The sequence below is a fragment of the Palaemon carinicauda genome, chromosome 33 (genome assembly GCF_036898095.1).
Source record: "Palaemon carinicauda isolate YSFRI2023 chromosome 33, ASM3689809v2, whole genome shotgun sequence".
NCBI classification, from domain to species: Eukaryota; Metazoa; Arthropoda; class Malacostraca; order Decapoda; family Palaemonidae; genus Palaemon; species Palaemon carinicauda.
Window position 1 is genome coordinate 6,379,174 of NC_090757.1, and position 24,850 is coordinate 6,404,023.

The following is a 24,850-nucleotide window of genomic DNA, read 5'->3' on the forward strand; positions in this document are numbered from 1 at the left end:
TTTTTTCGTAGTAGTAAAATCAAACCGTTTGTAACTAATAAAAAAAATGGTTAATAGACTAATTTAGACTTTTAAAGGGTTAAAAGTCGCTCATGAATGACAGAGGCAAGGGACTGACAATAATGTGTTGTTACTTATTTTGACTTGTTGATAGCTAATTCTCTAACAACTTTTGTCACCTCTCTCTCTCTCTCTCTCTCTCTCTCTCTCTCTCTATATATATATATATATATATAAAATATATATATATAAAACATATATGTATATATATAATATATATATATATATATATATGGGTGTGTGTGTGTGTGTGTGTGTATGTATATACTGTATACATATATGTATATATATATACTGTATACATATATATATGTATATAAATTTATATACAGTATGTATATATATATATATATATGTGTGTGTGTGTGTGTGTGTGTATGTATATACTGTATACATATATGTATATATATATATATATATACTGTATACATATATATATGTATATAAATTTATATACAGTATATATATATATATATATATAACTCATTGACCCAATCTCCATCTTCCTTTATCTGAGAGTATGCAAGTCATCTGCACAACATTTGCCTGATATATCAAGAAGACACAAATTGCCCATATGTTCACTCGTCAACGCTACAAAAGGTTTCGTTTGACGGCCATTATGACTATGACCTGAAAATGACAGAAGTCGTTTCGTTCTCTATTCATGTTGACTCTATGGTTGACGACCTCGGAGCGTGAAACTTCATCCTTCAGCACTATTTCAACTAAGCTGGCTTGGTTGTATTTACTTAGTATATGGAGAACTCAAAGAAGCTTCCCATAAATAAGTTACTATGAGAGAGAGAGAGAGAGAGAGAGAGAGAGAGAGAGAGAGACTCATACCCTCCCCTGAAAACTCTCGAAGGTTAAGGTAGGCTCATGTTTGAAAAAAAAAAAAAAAAGATAGATGTGCTCATGAATACAAAATCAGGAGAATATATTACTGTGTATATGCATGAAGTTTTTATGTCTCTATTTTCCTGCCCTGTCGTAAACTCTTCTCAAATATGAGGGTGTGTATTTTTTACTTAGAAGTTGTTGAATTTTACACGATTTTATATTATTATTATTATTATTATTATTATTATTATTATTATTATTATTATTTGCTAAACTAAAACCCTAACTGGAAAAGCAGGATGTTATAAGCCCAGGGGTTCTAACGGGTAAAAATATCCTAGTGAGGAAACGAAACGAGGAAAAATAAAATATTTTAAGAACAGTAACATCATTAAAATAAGTATACAAGTATGTTTCCCGTTTGTAATAATTGTCTTGCAAATAATGAAAAGGACTGCACTTGAAAGATGCGACATATGATACATATGACATATAATATCAATGTCTCTGTAACCATATTTACCTCCGCCAACGAAGTTGGTTATGTTTTACCCCCTGTTTGTGTGTTTGTGAACAGCTTCGTGGCCACAATTTTATTCGTAGAGCTATGAGACTTGCATGGATTAACTGTTATGTAAAAAGCTTTAAATGATTAAATTTGGATGGTCAAGGTCATGGTCAAGCAAAATGACCAATTCACGTAATCGGCCATAAGTTTGGACATCGTTGTCACAGAGACTTTAAGCTTAGTTCATATATGAGTGTATGAAAATTCACGCCAATTAATACATGTTAAGGTCAAAGGTCAAGGTCGAGCAAAAGGTCGAGAAATAAGGTACCGCGGTGTAATGTCTACGCTCTATTGGGTGCCCCTCTAGTAGTTATGTATCTTAAACACCCGCATAGATTTTTGGCAATTTTTATCTTCCTCTACGGGAATTATCCTCAATGGAATAATTTTACAGCTTATGCGACGTAATTAGCTTATCACATATGACAATATCATTGATAAGCATGTATTGATATGGAGTAATCAGGCTTGCTAAATTTAATACCAGGTCATCTTGTCATCATCATCTCCTCCCACGCTTATTGACGCAAAGGGCCTCGGTTAGATTTCGCCAGTCGTCTCTATCTTGAGCTTTTAAATCATTATTTCTCCATTCATCCTCGCCTACTTTACTCTTCATATTCCTCAGCCATTTAGGTCTTGGTCTTTCAACTCTTCTAGTGCCTTGTGGAGCCCAATTGGAAGTTTGGTGATATAATCTGTCTTGAGGAATGCGAAGAGCATGCCCAAAACCATCTCCATGTGCGTTCGTTCGTTCGTAATGTATTGTATCCAACTCTTCTTGCTGGCACGGCCCTTTCCCTTGGTCGGCCCGTAGTTCCATGTGCCTCATTACTTTGAATATATAGATGACAGTACACACTATTATATCAGTTTTACTTTTAGAAGTTGAATAATCCCATATTAATCCAAATTTAGTCATGTTAGACAATGTCATATGTAAGGAGTGTAAAGAAAAATACATTCGAGCTTCCATGTAACACAGTGCTGTTTGCGTCAGAGACGTAAGACTTATTGCAGTATTCAGTAATTTCTTGGCTTTTTCTTCAAGATGAATTTTAATCTCAAGTCCAACCCCAGTCTTTTAGCGGATCTTTGGGCTGGCATTAGAGGAGGGATAGTACCCCTTTACCACAAGGTCTCCTTGGCAATTTTTATTTTTCAGACACGAATTGATATCCAGTGGTAGTAGAGTCCTTCACTTTACCGTTTTTGTATACAAGATATATAATTGAACAGAAAGGTATAATTTTATATATATATATATATATAGATAGATAGATAGATAGATAGATAGATAGATAGATATATATATATATATATATATACATATATATATATGTATGCATGTATATATATCTACGTATGTATGTGTATATATATACATATATATATATATATATATATAGAGAGAGAGAGAGAGAGAGAGAGAGAGAGAGAGAGTTATTAAATATTGACAAACTAACCAAAGTTTATTACAGCATAGAATTTATCATAACATCACGGAAAGCTAAAACTTAATATCTTTCATTACCTCTATTATCTTCGATAAACAAATACTAAAAGACATCACCTGCAAGCGAATTTCACAATATTCCTCCTAGAACTCTAAAACAAACAAACCAACAAAATAAGCGAGTGAGTTTGTATGAAGAGAAAATTTACCATTATTCTCTAAGGAGTTTTAACCTCGAGAAAGCCCAAGGCGTCGTAATTAAATCACCAGGCATCTCTTGAACTTGCCTTTTAAGGAGGCCTGTGGATAGCGTGTCGGCCCTCCTGCAGTAATCGCCCCGTTACTTCGTAATCGGCTAAATTACCCTTGCTATAAAAAAGTCCTCTTTTTTTTTTTTTTTTTTTTTTTTTTTTAGTGAGTCAGATTTGCACAAACTCGCAGGGGTGCCCTTTTAGCTCGGAAAAGTTTCCTGGTAGATGATTGGTCAGAATTATTCTGACCAAAATACTTCCAACCAATCAGCTATTAGGGAACTTTTCCAAGCTAAAAGGGCACCCCTGCGAGTCTGTGCAAATCTACCTTACTAAAATGAATTGAATATAGTAGCGTATTCATTCGTCGAAATGCCCTTTTTATGTCATTTTCAGTACCTCTGTGTCTTCTATGTTTTCGTTTTAAAATTATTTTCCGGATTTGTTTTGGAGTAGGTTCTTGTTTAAAGGTTTGTAAAGGCCCATCATGAATGGCAGAGGCAAGGTACAGTGACATTGCCTTATCAAGCCGGACAATGCCCTAAAGACTAGCCATATATACATATGATCAACGCCCAAGCTAGGACCCGCTCAAACTCCTTAGTTCCTTTGGTAGCTGCAACCTCACCATCCTTGTGAGCTAAGGAATGGGGTTTGGGGGAGCCTATAGATCCATCTGCTGGGTCATCAGTACCCAATGACTGGCTCTCCTTGGTGCTAGCTTGGGTGGAGAGGCGCTGATCATATGCAATATGGTTAGTCTCTAGGGCATTGTCCTGCTTGATAGGGCAATGTCAGTGTTCCTTGCCTCTGCCATTCATGAATGGCCTTTAAACCTTTAAACTATAGGTATTTATTCCCGCTTTCCATTGGATTGTAACATTTTTTATAGGAGCTGATAAGTAATTATCCATGCTGAAATTATTTTTGAACCGTCAGATTGATATTCCTGATTGAAATTGGTAATTCTACGAATAGATACATAAAGACACGTTCATGCACAAACAAACATACACACATCTATCAATCTAAATTATATGTGTATATATATATACATACATACATATATATATATATATATATATGTGTGTGTGTGTGTGTGTGCGTGAGGGTGTGTGTGTGTGTGTGTGTCGTTTTGATTTTATACTAGGTGTATATTATATGAGCATATTTATTCTGTGACTTCTACTTTTACGTATGTTGTCTGTACTAATATTTCTGTCATTTTATAAAGTACAAGCAAGTGCGGTGTTTGATTATTATAGGAACATGCAAAACAAATTAATACGTTTTCAGGATAGAATATAGCCACATAGCAGACTTCGACATTACCAAACTCAAGAATCCACATCATTTCATTATTTCACAAGTTATTTCAAAAGCACACGGTTGGAGAGCAGTTCCCAACATGCGGAAGAGAAGAATAATTGTTTCTTTAATTTCCAGGTTGGGACTCAGCCACGATGGGGACCGGGGTGCTGGAAATACCTGTCAGGATGAAGGCTTCCAAGGGTCAGTCATGGCACCTCTTGTGGCCGCTACATTCAGTCGCTTCCATTGGTCGCAGTGCTCCAAGAAAGAATACCATGCAAAGGCTGCGTAAGTTACGTCCTTGTTTCTCTAACGTAGAAATTGAAATCTATTTATCGCATTTGCGTAGTTCTCTCTTGTAGAAATTCAATGTTACATATCTTAATATCATGACTAATAAATTTAAAGGATTTCACTCTTATATATTTCAATTTGCTAAAGTTTTCATATATTACTTTACGTACCCTTGTCAACCCTTGTGTTAGAAATTGTCATTTATACAGTTTTAGTTTAGAATGTACATTGGCTATTAATTTCAGTATTTTAAATTTATAAACCAGTTTTTACGATAGCAACCAGACTTTTTTAAAATCTCTACTCAGAACATATCCTGCCATCGTACGATAATACACCACGTATCTTATTTTCAATAACTAACATGATATGTAGAGAACTTTTGCTGCTTGTGTACGATATATATAATGTACTTTTCTACCTGTGTATCGATGGTTTACTTTTTCTACTAGGGTACGATAATGGACTTTTTATACCTGAGTACAATAGTTTACTTTTTTCTACCAGTGTACGATAATGAACTTTTTCTACCTGTATACGATAATTTATTTTTTCTACCAGTGTACGATAATGTACTTTTTATACCTTTGTACGATAATGGACTTTTTATACCTAAGTACGATAGTTTACTTTTTCTACCAATGTAAGATAATTTACTTCATCTACCAGTGTACGATAATGAAATTTCTCTACCTGTGTACGATAGTTTACTTTTTCTACCAGTGTACGATAATGTACTTTTTATACCTGTGTACGATAATGGACTTTTTATGCCTGTGTACGATAATGGACTTTTTAAACCTATGTACGATAGTTTACTTTTTCTACCAGTGTATGATCTGACTTTTTCAACCATACAGAATCTGATATTTTTATTTACTGCTTCTAGGGATTGGAGTTGTATGTTCAATAAGCCACAGTGGAAAAATGCAACCAAAATATCGTCGAGCATCCAGTACCAGTATTCCCTCGATGATCAGTGCAGAATGGAGTTTGGAGAAGGGTATGTAGTGTGAGCAGTTTGGCCATTGTAAAGTAAAGTTTTGAGTTGGGCAGACTGGTTGCTTGGTACTTGGTTTGAGAAGAGAGAGAGAGAGAGAGAGAGGAGAGAGAGAGAGAGAGAGAGAAAAAAAATAATTCTTTTGATTCATGAAATGAGCCATACTAGAAGATAGTCAAAACTTTAAATTTTATTTAGGAGAGAGAGAGAGAGAGAGAGAGAGAGAGAGAGAGAGAGAAAACGTTATGCTATGGACCATGCCAAAAATAGCCCAAAATTTGAATTTGTTATAAAAAAAATTGTTGATAATTTAATTCCGGTTTATAAATCATCATAAAATGTGAAAGGAATCTAGTAAATTCATCCTCATTTTGCTGAAATACTCTATTTAGTTTGCAATTGCAAATTATATTGTAAATAGAAATTATGACGTTCAAATTCCAGTAAAAAATCATGCACTAGTTTCTATTTAACCAAATCATTAACGACAGTTCAATTTTCCTTTGAATGTCTCTTTATTGTTCATTATAATCACCTTTCCATAATGATTTTCCTAATCGGGTAGTTGAATCTGTAGAACTTCAAAAGTTCAAACTTGTAGTAAATGCTTTATGTTGAACAGGCTGACATAAGCTTTTATAGTCTTTATATGAATTATCTTTTAATGTTAATTTTTTTTTTCAAATATTTTATTTCAATTTTTCATTACTTCTTATATCGTTTATTTATTTCCTTGTTTGCTTTCCTCACTGGGCTATTTTTCCCTGTTGGATCCCTTGGGCTTATAGCTTCTTGCTTATCCGACTAGGGTTGTAGCTTGGCAAGTAATAATAATAATACTTATGTATGTGAAGTTAACTCTACCCTCATCCCACTCATACTTTTTAGGTATCCAAGCCGTGATCCCATTCTTGTTTATCCTATTGAATATTTTATTCATTTTCAATATCCCTTTGTATAGAAGTTTGTCTCTAGCTGTAAACCCCTCTTCATTCTCATTCTCCCTGTCATCTAGATAACGTTCTCTGTCATTTTAAGTGCTGTAGTCCCCTTGTCCTTTTTCAAAGTATTATACCTTTCTTATAGAAGTTGCCCCGTCAGCAAAGCTGCTGCTGTTAACATCCCAACCTTCCTTATCTTGTTAATTCAATCCACCAACTATCCCAACGCATCCTATCCTGTTGATAATATTCCATCTCGGTCATTAACCAGCCAAAGTCGGCTGAGTCTCTCGTCAGGCTGTGAGGAGCGGAGAGAGGAAAGGTCCCCTTTTGTTCCCTTATTTTGATGTCGGTTAACCCCCAAAATTGGGGGGAAGTGCCTTGGTAAATAGATAAAATTATCATTAACCTAAGTCAGTGACTCCCTTGCTTAACCCAAGTCTCGTTATTCATTAAAAGTTACTCTCTTGATTAACCCAAGTCTCGTTATTCAAAATTAAAAGTTTATCCCGTATTGTGTCCTTGTTGTTTCAGATTACCTTGCCCTTATGGCCAGGCACGGGCTTTTGCACACTTGCAGCCCGTAGGTAGCGTCTCCCTTTTAATCTTCTTTTTAATCCTCTTGGTAAGGGTATAAGAGACTTTAGCTATGGTAAGCAGCTCTTCTAGGAGAAGGACTCTCCAAAATCAAACCATTGTTCTTTAGTCCTGGGTAGTCCCATAGCCTCTGTACCATGGTCTTCCACTGTCTTGGATTAGAGTTCTCTTGCTTGAGGGTACACTTGCTCACACTATTATATCTTATTTCTTTTCCTCTTGTTTTGTTAAAGTTTTTTATAGTTTATATAGGAGTTATTTATTTTAATGTTTTTACTGTTCTTTAAATATTTTATTTTTCCTTGTTTCCTTTCCTCACTTGGCTATTTTCCCTGTTAGGACCCCTGGGCTTATAGCATCCTGATTTCCAACTAGGGTTGTAGCTTAGCAAGTAATAATAATCATAATAATAATAATGATAATAATAATAATAATAATAATAATAATACCATTACAGATACACCCTGTGTCGCTCCTATGGTATGACTGACCCTTGCACGCATCTCTGGTGCAGCAACACCTCCGTCCCTCATCTCTGCAAGACCAAGAAGGGACCTCCGCTAGAGGGCACCAGTTGCGGTGACCAGAAGGTCAGTGGTAGAGGTCACGGTTTGTATGCTGTTGTAGTTTCTTGCCCCTTTTGACCTCATATTGGGAATTTCCATGTAAATTGGGAACTAGTGTTTTTTTTCTTATGCATGAACTGTGTCGGTTGGGTGTATACCAAATTTTAGCTTCAACTATGACGAGTTTGCATTAAGAAAAGGTTTTGTGAAGGCAGGCACTATTCTTAACACACACACACACACACACACACATATATATATATATATATGTGTGTGTGTGTGTGTGTGTATATATATATATATATATATACTGTATATATATACTGTATATATATATATATGTATGTATATATATATATATATATATAATCATCTTGTGTCAAAAAAAAATTTGTTAATTATAATAAAAGTTTAGTTATAGTTTAATAGATTTATCAATATTCATTTGGAAGTCTCTAAAAGTACATCAACTTGTAAAACGAAGTTTGAAGTATCATCAGAAGAGATTTCCCAAGGACTGAAAACTGAAGAAAAGAGATCTGAGGGATACGCAAATATACTATAAGAGCCAAAAATAATATATTGATGTCTGTAATAGTTTTTTTGTGATGCACTACATTCTCTTGAGACATCACGATGTCTCTGCCCATCACTAGATTTCAACGGATATTCCATGCTCAGAAACTCTATAGCAGTGTCCTTTGCAGATTTATTTTTTTTTTAGTCACGTTCAGTCAGAATGTTTGTACATTTTGAATAATAGTAATAATAAATAGAGGAGCACTCAGTAGAGCGCAGACCTCCGTCGCGGCAGCTTATTTCTCGACCTTTTGCTGGATCTTTACCTCTGAACTTTACATGTATTAATTGGCGTGGATTTTCTTACATTCAGATATGAACTAAGTCTGAAGTCTCTTTGACAACGAAATCCAAACTTATGGCTGATTACGTGAATTGGACATTTTGCTTGACCTTTGACATTGACCTTCCAAAATTTAATAATTTCCAGCTTTTTACATAACAGTTAATCCCTGCAAGTTTCATTACTCTACGATTAAGATTGTGGATAGGAAGCTGTTCACTAACAAACACACACAAACAAACAAACACAAACAGGGGTAAAACATAACCTCCTTCGTTGACCGAGGTCATAACAACAACAGTTAGCTTAATACTTACCTGTCTGTTCAACAGTGGTGTCGCAACGGTATCTGTGAATCGACGGCACTGGAGACGGATGAGTCTGACGGACAAACGCCAGTAAGACACAATCCGCAGGACGGAGGCTGGAGTGAGTGGAGTGGCTGGGGTCCTTGCTCGAAGACATGCGGCACTGGAGTCTCCTTCAAGACCAGAGCGTGTGATAACCCTCCGTGAGTACTCATCCTCGAGGAGAAGGACACTCCAAAATCAAACCATTGTTCCCTAGTCCTGGGTAGTGTCGTAGCCTCTGTACTATGGTCTTCCACTGTCTTTGATTAGAGTTCTCTTGCTTCAGGGTACAAGCAAGCACACTATTTTGTGTTTCCTTATTTCCTTTCCTCACTGGGATATTTTGCTTGGTTGGAGTCCTTGGGCTTATAGCAAATTGTTTTTCCAACTAAGTAATAATAATAATAATAATAATAATGATTTATAAAGTAGTTTCGTAGTGCTCTTGTTGGAATTGTTATATTTTTTATCATTATTTCAATTGTTGACGTTCCCATTGTTATTATTAGTATTGATATTTTTAACATAAAGGATATGGGAACTATTATTATTATTATTATTATTATTATTATTATTATTATTATTATTATTATTATTATTATTATAACCCAAAGACAAGCCAAAATCCCAATAAAAAACATAATGCTGCAAGATCCTATTATTGTTGCTGTTGTTCGATTCTCAAAGTCCAACCAACTTCATAATCTTTAGGAAAATGGTAATTAATTCACCCAAGAAACCCGGACCGTGACCTCTCGGTAATGTTTGTCTGACTCACTTTTTGATTTTTAGGTCACACATATTTATTATTATTTCAAAGTAGCATTACCGGTCATGCAATAGCATTCATTAATTAAATTACAATGTATAAGCTTTAGGTTTAACTGCCCCTTTGAATGTTATTATTAAAGTCATACTGTCGGAATTGATGTAATTACCATCATTTTAAGGTTGTCAAATGCTTCTATAAAAATTTATGTGATAGTCATATTTTCTTGTTTCGATTTTAATAAATTTGGAAGATCATATTTTCTTAAATGGCTTTGTGACGTCAATTTGCGTGAACTACTCGACTGTACTACCCTCCCGTCTAGTACATTGGTAACGTGTTCGCCTAGCATTCGCATGGCGGCAGATCGATCCCAGCCCAGTACCGTGAGTTTAAGCTGTTTACTGGGGAGGCCACTACTGTGGTTGGGCACCACAGGGGAGGGGGGGGGGCCGATTTCTTGCCCGACTAACGTTCTGGTGAGCATCTACTCTGATGAAACTGAAACTGAAACCAGAAACCTTTAATAATCCATTGGGAGATGTAATTTCTTCAAACGGAATAAAAACGAAGTTATTCAAGTTCTTTCTACTTTTTTTTTGCGGCGTCCTTTGAATAGTTGTTGTATTTGAGATTATTTACTTTTATAGAAAAATACTTTTTAGTGGTTTCTGAGTTTCTTTAGACGACGAGTTTCTTTTTATCCTATTTTAAAATCTGTCCTCTCTTTGGGATACAGTACTTCGTCGTTCTTTCAGTACTGTAGTTATGCAGCATTTCCTGTAAGTGAAGCAAATTATGTTAAAATTTATTTTTTATATAAGTAGTTCCACCATATCCTTCCCCTTCAACAAAATTATACGTCGATAATTTTGTCATTTCTTGTGCATGATTTCTTACGTTATAATCAATAAATCATTGTAAACTGTTATCTTATATAAACTGTTCTATCATCATCCATATGTAAAATTTCACAAGAGTGACATATCTATTTATTTGTATGCAGTAATCTCTCCACTGGGACCTGCATGTTCTGATGTAGATCTACAGTAATCAAATGACAGAACCTTCTATCTGAGACAGGAGTGTCGCAATGAAATGAAAGAATCAACTTCATTTCCCTAATCCTGTATTTTCAGACCAGCTTGGGGCGGCCGTCGATGCAGAGGAAAGAGAGAAGAGTGGAAGCTTTGTGGGCAAGAGGAATGTCCCCTGCCCCACCACGACTTTAGAGCCCAGCAATGCAACCTTCTGCGTAATATCGCCAAGCTCGATCCCCGTCGAGCTGCGTTGTCTTGGTTGCCCTACGAATCCAAGAAACGTTAGTGTCCTTTCAAAACTTTTGTCTTTTATACAAAGAGAAGCCAAACGTTTGTCTTCTATATAAAGGAGATGCCTAACCATTGCCCTCTGTTCAAGGAGATGCCAAATATTTGCCTTCTATACAAGGAGATGGCAAACCTTTGCCTTCTATACTAGGAGATGCCAAACCTTTGCCTTCCAAAAGGCTAAGATTACTGCCATTTCTGTGCCAAGACAGCGTTTAAAACATTTACAACGCATCCAGAAGGCTAAAATCACTGCCTGGAAATCCATTCCTTGGGGGCTATGACTAATTGTCAAAGAGCCCTAGTCCGGAGATACTATCCGGACAATTTTTGTGTGTGCGGATGTGTCCAGTGTTATTTTGTGTATAGCGTAAAAAATCCGATTGATTATTGAATATATTGAGCAGGAACTTGATAGAAATAATGCAATTATTAAAAGAGCTTTACCAAAGCAAACAGTATTATTTGAATATAAAAATGTCGATTTAAAAAAATGTGACCAGAACATTTTCTTCCTAATAAGATATATCATTGATGAATGGGGCCATTAGAGACCTATTTTTTGAGAATGATAATTTGATTATTTTTCTCTCCTCACATACATAAGATTATACCTTTATATCATGTTTTTTTTCTTTTTTTTAACATTTTTGTTACCTCGTTTCTTTGAGTGTATACCTTTAAATGGGGTTTATGACTTAGAGAAGACAAGAATCCTCTGTCAATTCATCAATGTTTTTTTTTTACCTAACAACGTTCAGTATTATGTATTTAATTTTATCGCATGCAACTATATATATATATATATATATATATATATATATATATATATATATATATATATAATTTGTTTTCTATTTTTTCACTTTATTGAAGGTCGAAAGAAATGCAGAATTTCCTGTTATAGTCGCACCACCAACGAAGTCTACCTTGGCACAGAGTACCTAATAGATGGTACGCCATGTTCCTATGATTCTCCAGATGATATATGTGTACAGGTGAGTCATGATTTCATGTTTGATAAATTGCCTCTTTATCGGGTTTTCCATCTTGCATGACTTGATTTCAATAGTGTTAGAACAAAAAAGAAGCCTATTAAATTGTTGATATAGACTTGACTTTATTTTCTGTTGAATTGAATTACTGTAGCTAATTGCTTCTCTCTCTCTCTCTCTCTCTCTCTCTCTCTCTCTCTCTCTCTCTCTCTCTCTCTCTCTCTCTCTCTCTCTATCATAATAGTAAGAATTATAGGAAAGTTATTAAATGATAGTAAATATTTGGAGAAAGTATATGACAGATAACCTTTCTCGTACGGTTTTCAATTGAATTATATAACGAATAAAAAAGGAAAGAGAAAGAACAGGGACTAAGAATTAAAGTAAGCAAACAATGTCAATAGATTTCCTCTTGTCTCTTAAAATAAAGTCCAGATGAGAAATATCAAGTTTAAGGATAGTGTAAAAAATGTATTTCTGACTCCTAAGTAAAGCACTATTTCGGTGTTAAGGAGAATGTCTAGACTCTAGATGATCTTCAAGACAATTTTAATGATCTTTTGTTTTTCCATTTCAGCCATATATTTTTATGGAGTTTAATGAACAGTGTGCAGTATACTGAAGTTACATACCTTCACTTATCTTGCAATATAGGAATGTTTATTTTTCCCGTATTTATAGAAAAAAAGGAAATTCCACTGCACAACCATGTTTTGTAGCCTTTTTTTTTTTTTTTTTTTTTTGTCAATCACCATCTTGTATTTTATCGAAAGTTAAAAGCTACAAAAATCTGATATTTCATTGTAGAAGAACTGTCTTCTATAATGTCAATAATGTTTTTTTTTTTTTTTTTCATTCATATTCTGTGTACTTCCCTTTCCATTGCTGCTTTATCATTTTGATAAATTATCAGGCATCAGTGAATGAGAAATAAAACCAGACTTTTTATTTCTTAGATATACTGGAGGGATTTATTTTTTATTCCCACAAGTTTTTGATATGTATGAAATTATAACCTGCTTCATATTTCAGGGAAAATGCATATCAGTTGGATGTGACAAAGTTATCGGATCTTCAGCAAAGAGAGATGATTGTGGCGTTTGTGGAGGTGATGGTGGTACCTGTACCAAACATGAAGAAGTGTACCAGGAAATTCCTAGCTTAGGTATGCCACGATCTCCTATGATGTAAGATTCTCTGAGATCTCTTGTATGGTGCCAATATAGGACAAGTTATGGAATAAAGGACACTTATTCCAAAACCTAACAATATACCATAACAAATTATAGGTCACTGGGACCCTACCATAAAGTCTAGGGCATTGTAGGCTGAAGTCTTTCTACCCTGTTTTACCACTCAAACTTGTGGCCCTGTTCCAAAGCCATGATTTCAGAATAATAGGATGTTAATAATCTATTGTACTGTGATAGTGATGATGTGTGGTTTAGACACATGAGCATTAAGAAGGAAAGAGGGATGGAAGCTTGAGCTAATAGAAACGAGGATGTTTAGAGGGATTTCGAGTATCTCACTACATGAAAGGCTGACAAATGAAGAAATTTGAAGTATTCAGGTAGTAAAAATTACCAATATGATTTAAAAGAATCAAGTTCAAAATGGTATAGGTGTGGCAAGGATGGTGGAATGGTTGTGAGTGAAGAGGGCATGGATGAAACCTTTTAGGGACCATTATGTTTAGGGGAGGCAAAGAAGGAAAGTTTTGGGGGAGAAAGATGTTTTCGATAGAAATAGTTGGGATATGCATCAACTGACCACTTTGTTTAGAGATAGTAGTGGAGATGAAGAGGGGTGGTAATGTCCCCAAAATATGTTATTTAACAGGTATGGAAAGTATTACAGTTATTTGTTATATTTTCAAATCCAGAGACACGTTGCAACTGAATTGATTTTACTTAGCTTCCATTATCATTTCTCGTGTAATTTTTCTTATTTTATCAATCTTTAAACCTTTATTTGTATTCTAGAAAGAGTGCAAGAAGGGAATATTCAGATTATTTAGGGCTCTCGTAATATACGTATGCCAACCTTCTAAAGAAATCTAAAACTAAGTGTGCCTAGTAAGGAAGTAGACCTTTAACTTCTCGTTCTTTATGAAGAGAGTATAAAATGTTATTTACTCTGTAACCTCAGAGTTCAAAGATTAAACAGAAAAGATGATCCAGTATTATTTTTGAGAAGAATGAAATTGATAAGGCAATAAACTTTTTTGAAACAATACTTTTAATGTAAGTCTTTGAAATGCTGCTGATATATCCTCTGAAAATGAACAGGGTGTGAGAAAAGTTTTGCAGTAACACACATTATGCTGTAATTCTACCTACTTTGGGGTGCATTATAGAAGTACTTTTGAATAGAATAATAATATTAAGATATTAAATTTTCCTTATTATACACTTCATTGTATTTGTGGGTTGCCAACATCTTTCTTCTTTTAGGTTACACACCTGTAGCAGTACTGCCAATAGGTGCTAGAAGTATTGTTATTCAAGAGGAAACGCCAACATTAAATTTCATTGCACTTTCAATGAATACATCTTCATTCATCCTTAATGGTGGAAGAACTCAGGAGCCTCCTAATACTTTTATTAGTGAGTAGACTTATGGTCTTTAATTGCTGTCTTAATGAGTAAAGTTCTCACATAATTCAAATACAGCACTGTATTTACACTTTATAAACCTTTTCAATTAGTTTTCTCAAAATGTCCATCTGAATACATGAATTACTAGGTTAGTTCTTCACAAGTTATGAATATGATCACAATTTTCTTTGCTGTCTTCAGGCGAAGGAGCCAGGTTTCACTACACCACTGAAGGAGAGCGTGAAATGCTACAAGCTATCGGACCTCTTCTAAATACAATAACTGTGATGGTAGGTGTCTTGCTTGATATTTTATACAAAAATATGTTTTAGAACAATAAAGAAACAATATTATTGCTAAGCATAATTTTGTGGCTCGTTTTCAATGAAAAATTATGAGAAAGTCACAGTTGTGACAGATTACTTTTAATGAATCTGAAACATTTCCCTTAGCAACAAAATTTGTAGATTGCCAATTGCTTTGTATTGAGCACTGATGCTACTGATTTACAGGTTCATGGGTCCCCAGCTCGGGAGTCGGTAAAAATACATACCACATTTTATACACCTGTTAAAGAAGAATACTTTCAGTGGGAGAGTGGTCCATTCACTGCATGTTCAGTAACTTGTGGAGGGTAAGCATCTGACCCATTTGGGGTGTATTTTTTTGGGTTTGAAGTTTGTATATGAAATTACTGAAACCACATTTTGAAAACTTTTTTTCCTTATTCATGAATAAGCAATATCATCTTCATCTGCTGAAAGATTTATTATTTTGGCTCTCCATGTAGGGGCTTAAAACATGAAACGCTAATATGCCGAGACAGACGTACTGACCGTGAAGTTTTTCACAATCGATGCAGACATTTACCCCGACCATCTTTGAATTCAACTCAGTGTAACACATTTGGGTAAGCTGGAGCGTTTTCTTTTCCTGAATATTCTGCTTATACTGTACATTAGTTTTATGAAGATTTATGTACCGTAGTTCATATTTTTTAAATATATTTTTCCAAGGAGATAAACCATGGAACAACCAACCATCAAATGAATGGGAATCAATGTCTGTTTCCCATGCTTGATATCCAAGCTTCTGAATGTAGTAGAGCAATGGTTTCTACAATTCATGGTTTTATTCAAACTAATTTTGCTGTTTTACTGCTTTGAATATTGTACCATATAAGATTTTCCTTATCAAGAATTTCAAGTTTTAAATTGAGAATGTCTTTTTAGCATAATATTCTGATTATTTTTTTCAGTGTAAGATTGTTAAAAATTCTGGATACTGAATTGTATTATTTACTAAGGTAAACTTTTTGTTGTGCCAGGACCTGATAATTACTAATGATTTCCAAAATTTGTGTAAAATCAAGTAAACATTGTCAGTAATGTACATTATTTGTACTACTATCCACAGAAGTTTCATTTTGTATCTTGCATTCTGGGCTTTACTTTATACTTAAATGATAAACCCATTTAATTATTAGATGTGAAGCCAAATGGATGGTGGGTCCTTGGGAACACTGTTCAACAACCTGCGGTCCTCATGGTGTTCAGGAGCGAATGGTCTCCTGCGTTACACTTCCTCATGCCCATTTCAAGAACTGGACTGAGGGTATTGTAGATCCTCTGAGATGTCGAGATCATCCCAAACCAAAAGATACAAGGCCATGTCGAAGGGAGGCTTGCCCTGCGCATTGGGAGCCTATAGGATGGTCAGAGGTAAGGACCTTATCATAATTTATACCTTCCTGTACATTGTAGTTTGCACAAATCTATAGCTTTTTGGCATGGGTCAAGTTCTTTTTGATTCATCTTTTTCCCTAAGAATGGAAAATGAGCAAATCTACCATTTATTTTCCATTGTATTTTTCAGTGTTACCAAAAATGAAATCTCAGGACAACCATTTTGACAGTGGTCATGTTTAGTCTTGTGAGAGATGTTATCAGCTCTATTTCTTTTACAGGAATTCAGGCACAGATGAAAAGACTTGATTATTGGCCTTCATAACTTAATAATCCTTCATCTTGTCAGATTATTTTTTTGAAGTAGGTCAGTCATGTCTATGGTAATTTTACTTGAAAGTTAGATTTATTCCCATTTTGTGGGCACACAGCATGTTCTGAGAGGTTTTTCCTACATTTGGTATATTACGTAGTCTTCATACATGAGCATGTATAAAATGAAATGTATAATCTTGCAAGTATTAAGCCTCTCATAACTTATTTTTACTGTTATTTTATCGTTGATTAACTTTATCAAATCAAATTAAAGAACATATACTTTACTAGGCTACATTATAAGCAGGAATATTGCCTGAAAGTAAAAGCTAAAAAGAACTTACTCTTAGAAAATTTTAACCTCAATCCACTGATATAGCAGTGCAACTCGAAAATTAAACTGTGGACCTCCTACATTAGTGGATGGTGGTTCAAATCATTAAGGAGGTTAGCATCAGTAAACACTATAATTTTTTTTTTTTTTGTCATGAAATTATTTTAAAAATGACATCCTATCACTAGACATCAAGTTGGTGTGGCCAAGACCACTTTTCAGTAAGCATTGTGCAGTACATTACTATATCCTGAATAGTTTAGTTGATATTTTAACTGTAAGTTTAGTTTAACCTTTTATTATTTTGTACACTATTCATTCTAGTCTTATAGCATGTGGGGAAAATGAAAATTAATAGCGTTAAGTGTTTATAGATTTTTACTTCTTGCCATGAAATATGAAAACACTGTGCATAGTTTTATTGCATAAGGATGCATCGGTTACTTTATTTCACACAGTTCTGGTATCTCTTAATTATGTGCAATGTTTTCCTTTGATTGTCCTCTCAATATACACTGGCTGCACACACTGCTTCCATTTTTGACTGAACACTTTGATATTTTCGGAAGTATGCTTCTAAAAGAATGTTCATTGTTTCACCATTTATGTATGATATATTTGCATGAAAACCATGATCTTAATTTTGTTATCTTGTCTCCCTTTTGTTTTTATTCTTATCACTTCTGTGTTACCTTAAGTTATTTTTATTTTTCAGTGCTCTGTGACATGTGGTGTTGGTGAAGAAGAGCAACTCTGGGAGTGTATGGGAGGTGAAGGAAACGAGGTCACCTATGAATGTGGTCCCCGTCCAAAACAATTACGGGCTTGCATCAAGCCTGCATGTCCTCCCTCTCCTTGTCTAAGGGATGCATCTGAGTTTTGTCAACTTCCCGTGTTATACAAGTATTGTAAAGTGCCCAAATACAATATGCTGTGCTGCCACACGTGTGCCAATGTGGTTCATTAAAGACATTTTCTTATAAAAAGACAATCGATATTTACCGCAGGTATTTGTGTGAGAATGCTTTTTCTGTTGTTGATCCATTGTTTTATAGACTCGTTCTTGAAAAGCTAGTTTTTGTGGTGCTGCATTCACTTTTATATACTGTATATGTGTATGTGTAGTTTACAAGTTGAAGCATGAAGTTACTTCAGAAATTAAGAAGTGAATTTGTAGAGCTGATTTGTTGGTGGTGCTTGTAATTTACGTAAGGTAGTAGAATATGGTGTTTTGGCTTGCACAGACAGTGGTAACCGTTGATCTTTTTCTTTAGTGTGAAGGCCAACTAAATGGCCCTTTGTAGGTTCAGGACTGAATAAAAAAGAAATAAAATGAGAAAAATACTATAGTGCAACATATAAAGAGGCTGTCAAACTGTATCCCAAAAGGGCTAAGTTTATACAGTAAAAGTCATGGACAACTGAAGAAGAGCTACTGAACTTCCAGGTTGATTTGAAAACTAATTGAGTGTACTTTGACACTTAAAAGTGTCCAAGTTAGCAACTTCCTGGTGAGGATTGCTATCTATGATTGCTAGAGAAAAAGACTCTGCTCAAAGTGACAATTATCATGAAATTATGTGCGATTAATGTTCAGCAGATAAAAACATTTATCTGTTACTTAATGTTATTTGTGATAAATAAAAGGTTAAACATTTTCTGATGAATTATTGTCTTGATATGAGTTTTAGGTGTGAAATGCTTTAGAACTTCAGAAAAAAATGCATTTAAAGTGTAGAGAATGATGTTGCATTCTGTAAAAAGAAACCGAGAGTAAAATTGAATTTATTTACATGTTAAATTTTCTCTAGATTTTAACTAATGCTTTTCAGTGGCCAGAAATGATAGAGGTTTAAAGAATTTGGAGGGTTTGGGTCTGCGATGGGAATAGGAAAAGAATAATCCCTTTGAAAACCAGTTAAGACGTAACAGTATAGTAACAAATGTGAAGGCATAAGAAAAATCAAGAAAAAGAATGTGCAAGCAGCCTAATGGCAAAAACTGTACAAGATAAAAGGAAGTGAAAAAACTCATCAGATGTCTAGCCCCATAAGAAATGTGGATGGTGATGGTTATATTAACCTGAACATTCACTAAAAAGTGGGATGAGCTTTTACATATCTAAAGTTATTTTCCTATCTTTTTCTACAATGTTCCACTAGTAATCGATTGGGGAACACTAAAGAACTTCTGAGGAAAGTGAAGAAGACCCTGACTTTGGACAGAACAGGACTACTTTATCTTCATAACACAGTTCAGTACTGTACATGTACTAAGGGAGAAGAATAAAACTTCTGTTGACCTCCATTTAAAAAAGATTAAATGCTTATAACTGCAACAGAATGCAAATTTTTGACCAAGTGGCTAGGGAGAGTCAAGTCACCAGGAAGATGTTTGGAAATTTTGTCAAGTAGGGATATCAAAATTACATGATTGAAAAGTAACTTTCATAAAATAAATCATTATTTTATATAGATTTTAGTGTTTGGCAAACATTTAAAATGCTTATGAAAAGTATGACAATACATTTTCAATTAAAATTATCCAGTCAAATGTTTACTGATGTTAAAAACATCCAATGGATGAAAAATCCATTTTACCAAAAGGAGTTACTGTCTTCTGGATGAAGACCAAACAGTCTCTCTAGACAGACCAATTCATAGATGTCTGGCATCAGCACAAAGTACAAAAAAAAAAAAAAAAGTAGTAGTAGCACAGTATGTAGGTTTCCAGGATCCAGGGTAGTTATAGTACAAAAAAAGTAGCAGTAGTAGCAGCAGTAATAACTAATAACAGATGTAGTAGTAATAGTAGTAGTAGTAGGTGTTTCTCTCAAAATTAAAGTACTGCAGAATGAAGCACCCACTTTGTATGTAGGCTTTGAATATACAAGAACAAATCTTTTACTTTTACTTAGTTTCCAAATACTTGATGAAAAAATGGAGCTATGGAACTATTTTCTTGAAAGAACAATCTTTCAAACTAATCTAGACATCTAGGTGAGAAATGATTTTTTGACATTACATTTATAGTATTTCGATGAGAGAATTTGGCTCAAAAGACATTTATACTAGTAACTTGAAAGTGCTTGTAAGGACAGATTTTATTATGTAAGCCCCTTTTATTAGTAAGCCCCTTGGAAATGTATGTGTTCCAAGGTAATATCCTGTTGACAGGTAATAGAATTGGCACTTCTTGGACAAGTATTTTGGTCTAATACCCCTTTCAGACATAGTTCTGGTTTTGCATTGTTTTGATAACATAGCTCTCCATGCATGGCAATCAAGTGCAGCTAACTGAGCAGATTTTATTTTGTTTTTCTGGGGCGACCTGTGACGGCCGGTGAAAAGGTCCTTCTTTACACTTTTCTGATATAAATCTTCCAAATATACCAGAGAAAGATAAAAGCATGGAATGCACAGGTTACTACCCTCGCGCGAGCACCTTGTGGGTGTCGTGTATACAACAGGGGCGTGTGAAAACCACTATTCACAGGCTGTCTTCCATTTAGATAATTCCTTCATCAAAGGGAAGGGCCTTAACAGAGACCCCAGAGAACACACTTGGACCACGCCACCGACACCTAACACGCGCGCCCTCTATCACATCCTTCTGTTTTGGACTTGCTTGCATAGTTGTATTGTTTGTGCTCTCGACGTTTTTTCCCGTGTTTGACATTATTTCATCATGACTGACGCTGCTACTTCACCTTTACCAATGTTAAGTACCATAGTTTGTTTTGACAGCTTTTTTCAGTACCGGGCATTTGTTCTCTTTCCAGTAATATGGATTTTAATTTTGGGAGCGGCTTGGCCTTCCTCGGTGACGGCAGCCATTTTGGCTTTGTTCTCTTCGCTGGTATTTCAAGTTAATATTGCCCATCTGGTACTCGTGTCATCTAGGTTATTGTTTTTACTATGGTATTTTTTGCTAGCAAGTCCAATTTGGACGAACGAAGAATAACGTTCTTGCCTTTGTTGTAGTTTAAGTACACGCCTCGGGAAGGTGGTCGCTTTTAGACTATATCTTTATATTCATTTGTTACGCTGTCGTTATTCTTCGTTCTTGGTTATTACAATTTTATTATTATTCTTATATCATATTATTGTGTGCTTTTGGTTCTTTATAATGTAACCATGAGAGCGTGAGCATGGAGTTCTCGTCTTCTGTTACTACCGTTACGAGTTACCCTTTCTCTCGTTTTCTTTCTTAATCTCGAGTAAGAAGAGATGGATTTCCCGTTTTCCGTTCTATACGCTCACGAGTTATCCCTTCCTCCTCTTCTTCTACGGGTTTATGATATTACGTCTGATGGTATTTACGGTTTATTGATGTGGTTACTGTTAATATAGCTAGCATTATTAATAGGCTCCGTGCGTGTATGAGTCATTACTGTGGGCTCGCTTTATGCCGCCACCCGTAGTTCCGTTCTCTTCGGAACGTTCTCCGCCTTGAGTTATACTCCGCTATAATGGATACCTATTGGGTTGGAAACTAGTCAGATATTTGGAGTGCAACGGTGAAACCCGGCACTCAGACTCCGGCTTCGGCCTTATGCACACGAACCTTTTTCATGATTAATCACAATTTCATTACTGTATTACGGTCCTTTTTCACCGGATCTCCGGCTTCACCAGAGATCACACAGACGTTCAGCATTGAGGTTAACATTATCTTACCGCTGATGTTCACGATGTCATTATTACGGACCTTTGTCACTGGATCTCCGGTTTCACCGGAGATCATTCAGACGTTCAGAACCGGGGTTAGCATTATTTTACCGATGAGGTTTAGAGTTACATGTTACGTGGTTACTGGAATTTAATATATTAATTTGTAGCTCTAGCTAACAATTATAGAACCATATTAGACACACATAATTAATGTTATCTATTTCTATTGATTTATCTGTTCACTGACCAGAGTCTCAAGGAACATCCAGACTTATGTCTCCTTTCTTTTACAGAAGGTCCGCTGCGTTGCCAAGGGCTGCCCCGCTGCTTTTAATGATCCCCTGGGCCATGACCTATGTCGGTCGCATGCACATTGCACCATATCCTTCTCTCAGGAACCGGGACAAGCCCCCTACATGGTATGGTTCCCAGAGTCATGCACGCTCTGCTACGAGCTGTCATCCCTACTCCTGAACGATGATGTAAGTTGGTTCTAGTTTGTTCCTTTTGGTATCCTTTGCGATGAATTAATTGCTTCTTTATATATACGTACATCGCTTATTGCTTCATCATTAATCCCCTCACCTCTTTCAGGCTGATGATGAATCTCTCCGGGAGGCAAGAGCTGCTCTACGTCCGTGGGTGTCAGGCTTTGGGAGGAATGCTCCGTCTGGCGCACCCTATCTCCTCGATGGAGACATGGCCTCTCGCCTATTCCCGGGCTCTACTACTGCGGCAGTTCCACCGGAGACAGCGGCCCCGTTAATTGAGGCGGTTAAAGCAACCATCCCAACGGAAGAAGAAGCTCTATTGACGGAGGAAGCGTCCTCTCTAGATTTGGACGTCGAACCCATGGATGAGCAGGTAGGTGGTGATGAGTTGGTGGACCCCCTTTCATCTCTCACTCCTTCCTCTACTTCTTCCTTTCACGACTTTGATAAGCCTACGGCTTCTCCTCGGGATCCGTCCGTTCCTGTACGACCCAAGGTGAAGCCACTACGTATCTTTAAACCTTCAGCTTTGCCATTATCTGTGTCACCGGTCCCTGGACCCTCAAAGGATCCTGATGTTCATATTACTTTACATAAAACCGTGACTACTAAAAAGACGAAGTCCGCTAAGTCCAGGGCTTCGTCAGCGGATCGTGCTCGAGATCCCTCCTTCTCCGCCGACCTGGTCAGGGATATTGTTAAAGAGCAGATACAACAACATTCTAGGGAAAGCCAAGGAGCTATGACAGAGCTCAAAGATATGGTGGCGAGTCTGATCCGTTCAGGAACTCAGATGCCTCCTCCTTCAGCCCCAGACGCATCGAAGTTACCCCCCTTCGATAAAAACAACCCATGGAGGTTTGACTAACATGCTCCATATATAGATGGTGCCATAACTCTGAAGGGCATAGGCACCCGCCCTCTAGAGGACCTAGAATTTTACCCTCCGGGACTAGAATTCCCATTCAACGGCTTCGTCCGTTTGAAAGAACATGCCTTGGTTAGGTTAGACAAGGTACCAAAGGAAACGGTAATATTTCCTAAAGAGCAGGCCCAAGCTGTCTGGGCCAGGACGTTGTCAGACTGGGGGTGCACTAATTCCAAGGTCACCCCACACAAAGGGGCCTACACCATATTTACAACTGCTCCCGTTATTGCCTTACCTATTACGGATAAAGTGGCAGGTCTTACTTTTCAAGCTGTCAAAGAAGGTTCTGCCATGCTGGCTCTTAAAGAGATGGACCCCACTTCCATGCTCATCCCGAGTACCTCTACTATCTGGGACGGTGCTTCCTCTACTTTCACAGTAGGGAAGTTAGACCCAGACTGCGCCTCTAATCTGTTTTCCGAGAAGCTTCCCAAATTACCGGAGAATCTTCTCAAGACTGTGTTTGAGGCACGGAATAGGTTAGCTAGTTCTCGCCACTCTATTACCTCCGTGGAGTCTCTAGCCTCGCTTTATCCGGCTGAGACCTTGTTTCGGATATTCATGAAGAACCTGTCTCTGTCCTTCCAAATCGACCTACACGAGTTTTGTTCGGCTCGGGTTAGTTGCAGGAAATACGTTCTTTCTGAGGCCTCGATCAGACATGAACCGAACAGGCTGATAGCTTCCTCCTGCTGGGGTAAAACCCTCTTTCCTCAGGAGGAGGTGAGCAAGGTTCTGCAAGACGCTGCGAGAGCAAACCAAAATTTGCAAGTGAGGTGGGGCCTCACTGCCAAAAGGAAGGTCAAAGCCCAAAAGCAAGCTTTCTTCAAGAAGAAACAGAGATTTACCCCTTACAGGACGAACCGGGGTCACTACCATCAATTGTCCGTTACCCACTCGTCATCACAGTCTCCCTCTGCTTCGACGTCTCTGCAACCGAATCCCCCTCAACAGGTGGTGTACCTCATTGCTCCCCCAGGTACACAACCCAACCCCGTTTGGATGCCCTCGCCTGCATACAACCCTAGCTACGAACCCTCAGGTTCCTTTCGTGGACACCAGAGAGGTAGCTACAGGGGTAGAGGACAGTTCCGCCAACGAGGCGGACCTAGGACAAGGGGTGCTCTGGGAGGGAAAGGACCTAGATTCACTCCCTCGCAATGATGTAGTCCCGGTAGGGGGGGAGACTTTACCACTTTCGAGACCATTGGACCTTCAGTCCGTGGGCTCACAGCATAATCTCCAAAGGTTTGAGGTGGAAATGGTCACAAGGTTCTCCTCCTCCACCAGTGACCTTCTTCCAGAAACCCACTACCATCCTGAAAGAGTACACCACAGAGTTACTCAAGAAAAAAGCAATCAAACGGGTTCGATCGCTGAAGTTCCAAGGCCGCCTGTTCACAGTTCCGAAGAAAGGCTCGTCGGCATTGAGAGTGGTCCTGGACTTGTCAAAGCTAAATTCTTACATCCTCTGCGACAAGTTCCGGATGTTGACTATCTCTCAGGTATGGACCTTACTTCCCCGTGGGGCCGTCACCACCTCTATCGATCTTACCGACGCCTATTATCATGTACCAATAGCTCGAAACTTCTCTCCTTACCTAGGTTTCCGTCTAGGCAGGAAAGCCTT

At 36.8% G+C, this 24,850-nt stretch overlaps 1 protein-coding gene across 1 annotated transcript in view; it reads left to right on the forward strand.

Annotated features, from left to right (window-relative positions):
• LOC137626029 (A disintegrin and metalloproteinase with thrombospondin motifs 3-like) overlaps positions 1-18,786 on the forward strand; it is a 37,097-nt gene extending 18,311 nt beyond the window's left edge. The window contains exons 4-16 of the mRNA XM_068357114.1: positions 4,628-4,780; positions 5,676-5,789; positions 7,782-7,914; positions 9,085-9,263; positions 11,011-11,192; positions 12,076-12,197; positions 13,227-13,359; positions 14,651-14,803; positions 14,996-15,084; positions 15,307-15,428; positions 15,585-15,704; positions 16,281-16,515; positions 17,844-18,786. Of these exons, the coding sequence (XP_068213215.1) occupies positions 4,628-4,780; positions 5,676-5,789; positions 7,782-7,914; positions 9,085-9,263; positions 11,011-11,192; positions 12,076-12,197; positions 13,227-13,359; positions 14,651-14,803; positions 14,996-15,084; positions 15,307-15,428; positions 15,585-15,704; positions 16,281-16,515; positions 17,844-18,095 (1,987 nt within the window). The 3' untranslated portion in view covers positions 18,096-18,786. The remainder of the gene's footprint in view (positions 1-4,627; positions 4,781-5,675; positions 5,790-7,781; positions 7,915-9,084; positions 9,264-11,010; positions 11,193-12,075; positions 12,198-13,226; positions 13,360-14,650; positions 14,804-14,995; positions 15,085-15,306; positions 15,429-15,584; positions 15,705-16,280; positions 16,516-17,843) is intronic.
• Positions 18,787-24,850: the final 6,064 nt, after the last annotated feature.